Source organism: Bison bison, unplaced genomic scaffold, assembly GCF_000754665.1.
Source record: "Bison bison bison isolate TAMUID 2011002044 unplaced genomic scaffold, Bison_UMD1.0 scf7180017864180, whole genome shotgun sequence".
Classification (NCBI taxonomy): domain Eukaryota; kingdom Metazoa; phylum Chordata; class Mammalia; order Artiodactyla; family Bovidae; genus Bison; species Bison bison.
In genome coordinates, this window is record NW_011494752.1 from 2,286,217 (window position 1) to 2,299,026 (window position 12,810).

Here is a 12,810-nt window from a genome sequence, read left to right on the forward strand (position 1 = left end):
GGGTCGTTTGGTGCTGTCGCCATGTCTTTTCGACTTTCTAGTGGATCCAGGCGGCTCTGCTCTCCAGCTGGCAGTGGTCGGCTAACTGGTGGAAGGACAGGCTTCAGGGCTGGAAATGCATGCGGTGGGTTGGGAGCAGGAAGCAGCTTCTCTGGCCCTCTTGGAAGCGTTTCTTCTAGAGGAAGTTTCTCTCATGGTGGTGGAGGGTTGGGAAGTGGTGTCTGTACTGGTTTTCTTGAAAATGAGCATGGCCTCCTCCCTGGGAATGAAAAGGTGACACTGCAGAACCTCAATGACCGCCTGGCATCCTATCTGGACCACGTGTGTACTCTGGAGGAGGCCAACGCTGACCTTGAGCAGAAAATCAAGGGCTGGTATGAGAAATATGGGCCTGGTTCTGGCCGACAACTTACTTATGACTGTAGTAAATATTTCTCAGTCACTGAAGATCTCAAAAGGCAGGTAAGAAAGATGCATACTACAGGCTTTGGGTGTGCATAACCTTAAAAACGAAGAGTTGATTCATTGGAAAAGACTGATGCTGGGAGGGATTGGGGACAGGAGTAAAAGGGGATGACAGAGGATGAGATGGCTGGATGGCATCACCGACTCAATGGACGTGAGTCTGTGTGAACTCTGAGAGATGGTGATGGACAGGGAGGCCTGGCGAGCTATGATTCATGGGGTCGCAAAGAGTCGGACACGACTGAGCAACTGAACTGAACTGAACCTTAAAAAAAAAAAGATGTAATAGAAAACATGCTTAGCAAATTTGTGTGAATTTGCTAACTCTACATTCCCAGTGCTTGGCACACTGCCTGGCAATAAGAATTTGCAGAATTAATTGATGAAAGAGAAATTGTTTCCAAACAGATAGAATTGCTTCATTGATCTTTTATTACCTCATACTTTTTGATGAAGAGTAATAAAACTGTCTGTGATTGGAAAAGTTTACATTTGGCTCTTAAACTCTGGAGAAAATCCAAATTTCTTTAAAATAGGAAAAAATGATACTAAAATAGATGTTTTATGGATTAAGAAGATAAGAATCACAATGAGATCTGGAATCTCCCTTGACTTTTGGACTTAACATTTTGCACCATCTATCCTATTTAGATTATTTCTGTGACTACCTGTAATGCCAGCATTGCTCTACAAAATGAAAATGCCAGACTGACTGCTGATGACTTCAGGCTGAAGTAGGTAAACATAAAGTAATTAATTATAATAAGTAAAAATACTACATTGGAGTAAAGAACATAACTTTTGCTTTAAAAACCAACATGGTTTTATAAAGTCAGACTAGATCACTGAAGAGATTAAATGTGCCCTGATATGAAGCTAGCATAAATTTTATTTTTTTAACTTTTTAAAAACTTTTTTATATTATATTGGAGTATCACCAGTTAACAATGCTGTGATAGTTTCAGGTGGACAGCAAAGGGACTCAGCCATACATATACATGTATCCATCTCCCTCAAACTTCCCATCCAGGCTGCCACATAACACTGAGCAGAGTTCCCTGTGCTATACAGTAGGTTCTTATTGGTTATCCATTTTAAATATAGTGGTATGTATATGTCGATCCCACACTCCCTAACTATCCCTTCCTCCCATCATTCCCCCCTGACAACCATAAGTTTGTTCTCTAAGTAGGTGAATCTGTTTCTGTTTTGTAAATAAGTTCATTTGTAAATTCTTTTTCAGATTCCACATATGAAGGATGGCATACAATATTTCTCCTTCTCTGCCTAACTTACTTTACTCAAGATGATAATCTCTAGGTCTATCCATGTTGCTGCAAATGGCCTTATTTCATTCTTTTTAATGGCTGTATAATATTCCATCATATATATGTACCACATCTTCTTTATCTATTTCTCTGCTATGGACATTTAGGTTAAAGCTAGCATAAATTTTAAAGAGTACTTTTCTTCTACTGTTAAGCACATGGGATGCCAAAAGTCAACTGTGAAGAAACAGCTCCAAAATAATATTCATAAATCAATAGGTGTTCCAAAGTGTTTCATCATTTTGCTATCATCATCTGCTTCAGGGGTATGTACTGAACATCGGTATCCTTTAGTATATGAAACGTCTAGAAAAGTCATGCTTTGCACCTACCTATGATTATAGTTCTCAAGCATTTTAATAACCTTCCAGGTATGAAAATGAGCTTGCTCTGAACCAGAGTGTTGAGGCTGACATCAACGGTCTTCACAGAGTTATGGAGGAGCTGACTCTTTGTACAAGTGACCTGGAGATACAATGTGAAGCACTCAGTGAGGAACTGACATGCCTCAAAAAAAATCACCAGGAGGTAAGGAACCCTGGCTTCCTGTGGTATCTGATGCCCTTCCTCAAGTCCACTGTGGATCTCAATCAAAAGTCTACCTTGAACAGATTTGTGATTGCCAGGAGGGAAGGGGGAGAAGGCAGGGATGGGCTGGGAGTTTGAGATTAGCAGAGGCAAACTATTATATACAGGAGAGATAAACAGCAAAGTCCTACTGTATAGCACAGGCAACAATATTCAATACCTTGTGATAAACCATAATGGAAAAGAATATGAAAAAGAATCTGTAGGTATGTACGTATAACTGAGTTACTTTGTTGTATAGAAGAAATTAACATAACATTGTAAATCAACTCGTGTGTGTGTGTGTGTGTGTGTGTGTGTGAGCTCAGTCATGGCTGACTTTTTGCGACCCCAGGGACTATAGCCTGCCAGGCTCCTCTGTCCATGGAATTTTCCAGGCAAGAATACTGAAGGCAATTGCCATTTCCCTCTCCAGGGATCTTCCTGTGCCAGGGATCGAACCCATGTTTCTTACATCTCCTGCACTGGCAGACAGGTTCTTTACCACTAGCGCCACCTGGGAAGCCCAAAATCAACTATACTTTAATAATTTTCTTTAAGTCTACCTTGATGATTAATACAGATAGCTTTTCCAGGAAATGAAAGTCATGCAGGGTGCGGCCGGGGGGAACGTGAATGTGGAGATAAATGCAGCCCCAGGAGTGGACCTCACTGTTCTGTTGAACAACATGAGGGCTGAGTACGAAGACTTGGCAGAACAGAACCGTGAAGATGCCGAGGCCTGGTTTAACGAGAAGGTACATGTAGCAAATCACAGGCCAAGGGTTTGTTCAGGAGACCACCAAGCGGGTCACTAACCTATCTGACAATTACGCTTCAGAGCACATTGCTGCATCAGCAGATTTCTGACGATGCGGGAGCTGCTACGGCAGCCAGAAATGAGCTGATGGAACTGAAGCGCAACCTGCAAACCTTGGAAATAGAACTTCAGTCCCTCATGGCCATGGTTCGTAGGCGTCATCTTGACTTGAATGTGTGTGTGTATTAAGTAAATACATACATATATATATGTGTGTGTGTGTGTGTGTTGTTGTTTAGTTGCTAAGTCATGTCTGACTCTTGCAACCCCATGGACTATAGCCCGCCAAACTCCTCTGTCCATGGGATTCTACAGGCAAGGATACTGGAGTGGGTTGCCATTTCCTTCTCCAAGGGATCTTCCCAACCCAGGGATCAAACCAGCATCTCCTGCATTGACAGGTGGATGCTTTACCACTGAGCCACCTGGGAATCCATATGTATATATGTATATATACTAACATATAACTGAATATATATAACTAATTATATTTCACTAAAATGTATTAAATAGACATGGACATATTATATATCAAGCATTTTTTCTATAAATATTACTTCTGATTCACCAATCCCAAAACTTGAAGAAGGAAAAACAAGAAGCTTTTTCAATGGAGAGCAAAAATTGTTTTAATTTGGCTAATGTTGATTTTCAAGGGGAAAGATTTAGCCCTTGTACAAAATATTTCTTTCCACCTTGAGAATGTTTTTAAAGCATGAACATGTGGTTTATCTGTTACACGTGCAAGCTGTGCTTTGTTCTTCTTTCAGAAACATTCCTACGAATGCTCCTTGGCTGAGACTGAAAGCAATTACTGCCATCAGCTCCAGCAAATCCAAGAGCAGATTGGTGCAACAGAGGACCAACTCCAGCAGATTCGGATGGAAACAGAAGGCCAGAAGCTTGAGCACGAAAGGCTTCTCGATGTCAAAATATTTTTAGAAAAAGAAATTGAAATGTATTGCAAACTAATAGATGGGGAAGGAAGGTAAATATCAACTTGTGAAAAACATGAATCACACATAGGCTGGGTTTTCTCAGTGTATGTGTAAACCAATACTGTATCCTAGAATTTCCTGCTCTGAAGAGCATCACTTAGCAATTTGTTACTGCATCTAAACGACATGAAAACAGGCAGCAAAACCCAATCTCTTAGTATGTAAAGTATCTATACCTAGTACTGTAGAGAACATTTAAATATGGAATACTGAGCAATGCCTAGACTCCAATCCAGGAGGAAAACTGCTTTCTGGGACTGAGCATTGGAGCATATCTCTTACAATAACACACTCTTGTGGCTTCACTGGTTAACCCCCCGTTGTGTTGTTGCTTAGTCACTAAGTCATGTCTGACTCTGAGACCCCATGAACTATAGCCCACCAGGCTCCTCTGTCCATGGGATTTCCCAGGCAAGACTACTGGAGTGGGTTGCCATTTCCTTCTCCAGGGGATCTTGGAGATCTTGGAGATCTCATTTCCTTCAACTAATGTTGAAGCCATATTTGAAACTAGAACTTCAACTGAAACTAGCACTCCAAAACTTTTATTCCCCATTCATAGTTATTTATGAGCTCCCTAATGACAGAAAACTGCAGTAATTTTCTTTTCTCTTCACAGAAAAAGCAAGTCCACATATTGCAAATCAGAAGGGCGTGGGCCCAAAAATTCTGAAAATCAAGTCAAAGGTATAAGAGGGTTGTTTTTTTTTAACTTGGAATAACTCTTTTAAACTCCAGCAGTTGTATTAAATAAGTCACTTATCTGGAAACTAAGTAAAACTGTATATAAATTTAGTTCTAGTGAATGAAAGGATAAGGTATCAGCTCTTAACATTCATATTTCATGTTCCTGTAGAACAGATGTGGTCAACTTATGAAATTACTGAAATGGGAAATCAATTCCCCCAACATTTTTCTTACTTATAACCTATTATTTCCCCAGTTTCAATGTTTTTCTAGAAAAGCAACTTTATTTTAAACCACAAAAACAGGGCAAGTTGGTATTTAAAACAAGACATTACTTGCTCCAGGCCTATACCTGCCTGATACTTCTTAATGCATGTTTCACTTATGTTTTCAAACACCCATTGTTCTAAAAGATAACAAAGATAGTCTTAGGCCTTGCTAAGCACAGGTATTGAGTATTACATCTCAATTTTCAGCAAACTCGCAAACACTGTTTGGGTTTTTTAATATTTTTATGTATTTATTTACTTGACCATGCTGGGTCTTAACTGCAGCATGTGGGATCTAGCTCCCTGACCAGGGATCAAATCCAGGCCCCCTGCATTGAGAGCAGCGGTCTTAGCCATTTTGACCACCAGGGAAGTTCTGCAAACTGTTTTATACGAGCATACCCATTGTGACTAAATACCTTTCCACCTGTTAAGAATGAGTACTAAGCTTGCATTTATTTTATTTTAGACTCAAAAGAAGAAGCTGTTGTCAAAACAGTGGTTGGGGAACTTGATCAGCTTGGCAGTGTCCTCTCACTAAGGGTCCACTCGGTTGAAGAAAAATCCTCAAAAATAAGCAATATTACAATGGAGCAACGACTGCCTTCTAAAGTCCCTCAATGAGGGGAAATGCTCTTTAAAAAAAAAAAAAAAAAGTCTTCTTTTGTAAAATCCTATTGACCAAAACCCCAAGGAAACCATTCATTTCTGTTCTTCAAAATAAAAGGGTTAGAAGATGTTTTCCTTCTCTTCCCTTTCTCAGGTTCTTTGTATGTCATCCTTCCCAGGAATAGGAAAAAAAATCTTGCTCTGTCTCTGGTTTTTGCTCGCATTTGGTGGAATCTTTATTGCCTCTTCATTAACAAGTTTCTGTTCCAAGTGATTTTTGATAAATTCTGAGCTTTTGAATTTCCACAGTTGGTCTCAATGTCACAGTACTAAGGATATGCTAATAAAACTAAGTGCTTCACATGTGGTCGTATTTACTCCAGTTCCTGACAGGATGAATTGCAAAGAATGCCAGTCCTAACCTCTGGTCCCAAATCTGTCCCTCATTAACTTTGTAAATGACTGGTTCTCTTTGAGTTTGAGCTGCTATGGATGTAATAGAAAATGATACTGATTGAGCTTTAGACGGTAAAGCATCTGCATACAATGCAGGAGACCCGGGTTCAGATCCCTGGGTTGGGAAGATCCCCTGGAGAAGGAAATGGCAATCCACTCCAGGACTATTGCCTGGAAAATCCCATGGACAGAGGAGCCTGGTAGGCTACAGCCCATGGGGTTGCAAAGAGTCCGACAGGACTTAGCGACTTTACTTTCGCTGTCTTTTCTTTAGAATGCAGGGGTGATCGGCTAATGTTAGTTTGTTACTCTCGATAGCTGTTTTCCATTTTGCACTTAGTTACTTATTGACTGGGGTGGTTCTCAATCTTACTCATATCCTCCTACACATAAGATCCTGCCTGATAGACTAACCAAGTTATTTCAGACAGTGCAGCTGGGTCTAGACAGCAACAAAGTTCTAGGATATAAAAGTTTATTTCATATGAGTGATGAGGCAGAGAGCTCTGCAATAACCTAGATTTCCAATGTGAATGACAAAGGCTGTTTTGGCTTTTTTTGGAGGGGGGAGGGGGAGGATTGGTTTGTTTGACTGCACTGTGTTAGTCACAGCACATGGGATCCAGTTCCCTAATCAGGGATCAAACCCAGGCCCCCTGCACTGGGAGCTTAGAGTCTTACCCCTGGATCACCAGGGAAGTCTCTCACTAAAGGGTTTTAACCAACTGGTATATATACCATGTGGAATTTAAAGTGTCTCACATTCAGTTTAGTTCAGTCGCTCAGTCGTGTCTGACTCTTCGTGACCCCATGAATCGCAGCACGCCAGGCCTCCCTGCCCATCACCAACTCCCAGAGTTCACTCAGACTCACGTCCATCGAGTCAGTGATGCCATCCAGCCATCTCATCCTCTGGTGTCCCCTTCTCCTCCTGCCCCCAATCCCTCCCAGCATCAGAGTCTTTTCCAATGAGTCAACTCTTCGCATCAGGTGGCCAAAGTACTGGAGCTTCAGCTTCAGCATCCTTCCCTCCAAAGAGATCCCAGGGCTGATCTCCTTCAGAATGGACTGGTTGGATCTCCTTGCAGTCCAAGGGACTCTCAAGAGTCTTCTCCAACACCACAGTTCAAAAGAATCAATTATTCGGCACTCTGCTTTCCTTATAGTCCAATTCTCACATCCATACATGACCACAGGAAAAACCATAGCCTGGACTAGACGGACCTTTGTCGGCAAAGTAATGTCTCTGCTTTTGAATATGCTATCTAGGTTGGTCATAACTTTCCTTCCAAGGAGTAAGCGTCTTTTAATTTCATGGCTGCAGTCACCATCTGCAGTGATTTTGGAGCCCAAAAAATAAAGTCTGACACTGTTTCCACTGTTTCCCCATCTATTTCCCATGAAGTGATGGGACCGGATGCCATGATCTTCGTTTTCTGAATGTTGAGCTTTAAGCCAACTTTTTCACTCTCCTCTTTCACTTTCATCAAGAGGCTCTTTAGTTCCTCTTCACTTTCTGCCATAAGGTTGGTGTCATCTGCATATCTGAGGTTATTGATATTTCTCAACTGCAACATATCTAGGTGCTAAGCCACACTAAGGTTGCATCCCCAGGTCTCAAAGATCATTTTGATTGCTATGTTTCCTACTCCCACATAAGTAGTTGACCTCTGCCCCAGCATAGTTTCTTGAACTGTAGCTACAGCTAGACGTTACCTTTTTCATGATCTTCTTCTGATGAAGGGCTCCAATTTTGGTAATGGAAGTCATAAGTTCAATGGTGTAGAGTTGGATTGGGTTAGGTTAAAAGTACTTTGATGGTACGGGGAAGGAAGTGCGAGGGGGGTTCAGGATGGGGAACACATGTACACCCGTGGTGGATTCATGTTGATGTATGGCAAAACCAATACAATATTGTAAAGAAATTAGCCTCCAATTAAAATAAATAAATTTATATTTAAAAATAAATAAATAAAAGTACTTTCAATTGCAGGACCATAATACCGCTTACTCTTTGGAAGGACAGTTATGACCAACCTAGATAGCATATTAAATAGCAGAGATGTTACTTTGCCAACAAAGGTCCATCTAGTCAAGGCTATGGTTTTTCCAGTGGTCATGTATGGATGTGAGAGTTGGACTGTGAAGAAGGCTGAGCGCCGAAGAATTTATACTTTTAAACTGTGGTGGTGGAGAAGACTCTTGAGAGTCCCTTGGACTATAAGGAGGTCCAACCAGTCCATCCTAAAGGAGACCAGTTCTGGGTATTCATTGGAAGGACTGATGCTGAGGCTGAAACTCCAATACTTTGGCCACCTCATGTGAAGAGTTGACTCATTGGAAAAGACTCTGATGCTGGAGGGATTGGGGGCAGGAGAAAGGGACGACAGAGGATGAGATGTCTGGATGGCATCACCGACTCAATGCACATGAGTTTGGGTGAACTCAGGGAGTTGGTAATGGACAGGGAGGTCTGGCGTGCTGCGATTCATGGGGCCGCAAAGAGTCGGACACGACTGAGCGACTGAACTGAACTGAATTGAATACCAATGTCTTACATTTATGGACTGTGCTTTAATCTTTCTTTCTGTGAATTCACCATTTTGATCTTCATAAAGGCTTATAAGGTAAGTGTTTTTATTATTTTTATTTACATAAAAGGCATAAACATTCAAATAAATTAAGCAATTTCCCCAGAGTTACACAGATGATGGGCGGTGGGGGATAGATTCAAATTCAGATCTCCCTTTCTTCCTCGCTGACCAGAGTCTTAATTGACCAGGAAAAAATCAATAACTTCCCCCAAGCACATTCTATTTCACACTAAGTTTCCATTGCCATCCAGGAATGTCCATCATCAACAGATTCTTGTGTGCACAGATGTATTCTTTTCCTCTCTGTTCACCACCCATCTCCAGCTCCTTTCCAGCAGCAACCTTCTCTGTCTCCATATTTATTAAGTCCTGGTCACTAGATATCCTCTCTCTTAGGCTGCAAGCTACTTCATTATGTCTTGTTACCATCTCATTCTGACTAGCAGGGTCATCCAGAGGCTCCATCTTCTAGGAACTGGAGGACTAGAGCCACAACTACAGCTCTCTCAAGACACCTGGCTAATCCACCATCTTAATACCACAATGTTGGACCCTCTTTGTCTGCGACCACCAGTGCTAGTCACTCCTTGTTCTAAAGAGTGTTCTTCTTTCCAAAAACAAAATCTAACTTCCACTTTTCTATATCCCCTCTTTCCTATTTAGATAAAAAGACTTGTCTCTCTAAACAAGACAGATTTATATTTAATACAAACTTAAGTTATGATCCCAAAATGCATGGTTTTAGCTAATAGTTCTGGAAAGCATAAGTATGAGGGCTGGAAAACTTAAGTACTCATCCACATTTCTAAGAATTCAGTCTTAGTGAAAAAAAAAGGTAAAACACTGATATCAATAGTTAACAAATCTCCAAAACTTTCATTCAGTTCAGTTCAGTTCAGTCGCTCAGTCATATCTGACTCTGCAACCCCATGGACTGCAGCATGCCAGGCTTCCCTGTCCATCACCAACTCCCGGAGTTCACTCAAACTCACGTCCATTGAGTCGGTGATGCCATCCAGCCATCTCATCCTCTGTCATCCCCTTCTCCTCCTGCCTTCAATCTTTCCCAGCATCAGGGTCTTTTCAAAAGAGTCAGTTCTTTGCATCAGGTGGCCAAAGTATGGGAGTTTCAGCTTCAGTTCAGTCCTTCCAGTGAATATTCAGGACTGATTTCTTTCAGGATGGACTGGTTGGATCTCCTTGCAGTCCAAGGGATTCTCAAGAGTCTTCTCCAACACCACAGTTCAAAAGCATCAGTTCTTCGGTGCTCAGCTTTCTTTAAAGTCCAACTCTCACATCCATACATGACCACTGGAAAAACCATAGCCTTGAGCAGACGGCCTTTGTCGGCAAAATAACGTCTTGCTTTTTAATAAGCTGTCTAGGTTTGTCATAATTTTCTTTCAAGGAACAAGCATCTTTTAATTTCATGGCTGCAGTCACCAACTGCAGTGATTTTGGAGCCCAAGAAAATAAAGTCTCTCACTGTTTCCATTGTTTCCGCATCTATTTGCCATGAAGTGATGGGACTGGATGCCATGATCTTAGTTTTCTGAATGTTGAGTTTTAAGCCAACTTTTTCCCTCTCCTCTTTCACTTTCATCAAGAGGCTCTTTAGTTCTTCTTCACTTTCTGCCATAAGGGTGGTGTCATCTGCATATCTGAGGATATCATATTTATCCCAGCAATCTTGATTCCAGCTTGTGCTTCATCCAGCCCAGCGTTTCTCATGATGTACTCTGCATATAAGTTAAATAAGCAGGGTGACAATATACAGCCTTGACGTACTCCTTTCCCAATTTGGAACCAGTCTGTTATTCAATATCCAGTTCTAAAACTTTCATTGGGCACTCTTAATTGTTAACTACCAAACCTTGTCCAGCATCCATCATCCAGACCTTGGCTAACAGAATATGTCCTAGACATTTCACCATCAGGCCCTTGGAAACAAATATTTTACAGAACAGGCTGAGAAGGTACTGCCTTGAAAAATCAGGACCAATGAGAGCTCATGGCCTCTGGAGTAAAACTCAGCATGGAGGAACCAGGCAGGATCTCCCTCCTCAGTCCTACAAGGACAGCAAAAACACAGACAGGCAAGATACAGTTTTGTGCTATATTAGAACTTTCTGAGAACATCTGAAAGGCCCTATTTTGTCTCCGATTCAGATATTTCAGATGTTCCCTGAGCCCCAAGGGCTGATGCAAGAGTCATAGTCTTGAATGTGACCAATTTGAGGCTACACCCAACCATGGTACAGCCAGAGTACTGCCATCTTCTTTCCGAAAACACACCATACTGAACATGTAGGTTCTTCTTCCTCCCCATACCCCATTTAAGAATGAAAAATGTATAAAACCAAAAAGATAGAAAAATATAAGAGAAGAAACAAAGGTGGATTTTTTTTTTTATTTGGAAGAAAGGAAGTGGCAGAAGAAGCCTCAATAACAACAACAAAATGCATGTTCCTGGAACTAGTCAACCTCATAAAATCCAAGAGAGATTCAAGGCTCAGAAGAACCAGGTTATGATGGAGGACTGGGCTGAAGGATGAAGCTGAGGGCACAGTGACTGACAGAGGAGGAAGTACCATGATACTAATGACACATACCCTTCAAGAGCCCTCATTAGCACAAGGGCACAAAGGGGGCCCTAGAATTAGGTTTATATGGCCACTTTTTGTAAAATTTGCAAAACTAAAATAATTTACCCCAATTGGTGAAATCTGCTGTCTGTTTCCATGCCAACGTCCCTTCCATCATCAGTTTCCCTCAGATCTGGTGGTGTTTGGATATCCACAAGCATTCTGAGGGCCATTCTAAGATAAAGGGACCATTGTTATTATCCAAATGTAACATCTGAGAGGGAGCAAAAGGTGCTGTTAATCAGGCGCACTAGTAGGCATGAACTGATCTGTTGTAGGCATATGAATATAGAGTCACTTTAAGTGGAGAAAAAATTCAGTTGCACATGGTGGGATATATTTATGAGGTTTTCATCATTTCCATGGGTGGCTTCTAGCAGAATCCCACTGCCCTGATGAGCTGACTCAAACGTGAATGCATTTCAGTTGTCTTATGTTAAGTGAAAGAAGTCAGACTTAGGGATACATACTGTATGATTCCATTCACATGACATTCTGGAATAGGCAAAACTATAGACATAGAAAATTGATCAGTGTTTTTCTGGAGCTGGGGCTGTGGGGATAGGCTGATGACAAAGGGGTACAAAGGAATTGAGGGATGAGTAACAGAACTTTCTATATCTTGATTGTAGTGAGTGTTACATGACTATGAATTTGTCAAAACTCATAGAGTATGCTTAAAGAATGAATTTTATTATACATACATTAAACCTCAACAAATCTAGCTAAAATGAACTAACAAAAAGCTTTAAGAATTCTACCTTAAAGAAAAATGAAAACATGTCTGGCATTATTAATAACAGCAAAAAGTAGGAAACAATCTGAAAGTTCCTAAATAAGACAGTGGTTAAACAAATTACTTAATATTAGGTTTGGCCCTGAGTAACAATAACAAAATAACATGACTTTACACAGATAGAAGTTTGTTTCTCTCATACATAAAAATTCAAAAGTAGGCTAATCAGGGCTGTGGATGGTAGCTTTGTGCCTCAGGGCATCCTCTGGGACCCATATTCCTTTCAGTTTTCCACTCAGCCATACCCAGGATATGGTGCCAGCTCACAGTCCAAGACGACCCTCCAACCCTCATACGCAGCCATCACACCCTGAACCAGGATGGAGGAAATGGAGAAGACAGGACAAAAGATGTGTGTCTGCTTTCTCTTAAAGTTTTCTAGAACTTGCCACATATACTGCTTACATCATCAGTTCAGTTCAGTTCAGTCACTCAGTCGTGTCCAACTCTTTGAGACCCCATGAATCGCAGCACACCAGGCCTCCCTGTCCATCATATCAGCTACTTAATTACATTGCCACAGCTGGCTGCAAAGAAAGCTAGAGATAGTAGTCTTTCTTGTGGCGAGCTATTGCC

At 41.2% G+C, this 12,810-nt stretch overlaps 1 protein-coding gene across 1 annotated transcript; it reads left to right on the forward strand.

Moving 5' to 3' along the window:
• Nucleotides 1-6,104, forward strand: KRT26 (keratin 26). Its single transcript, XM_010842594.1, has 8 exons — nucleotides 1-462; nucleotides 1,117-1,199; nucleotides 2,165-2,321; nucleotides 2,957-3,118; nucleotides 3,202-3,327; nucleotides 3,951-4,168; nucleotides 4,798-4,865; nucleotides 5,604-6,104. Exons 1-8 carry the CDS (start codon nucleotides 22-24, stop codon nucleotides 5,756-5,758), a joined length of 1,410 nt encoding a protein of 469 aa, XP_010840896.1. The 5' UTR covers nucleotides 1-21; the 3' UTR covers nucleotides 5,759-6,104.
• Nucleotides 6,105-12,810: the final 6,706 nt, after the last annotated feature.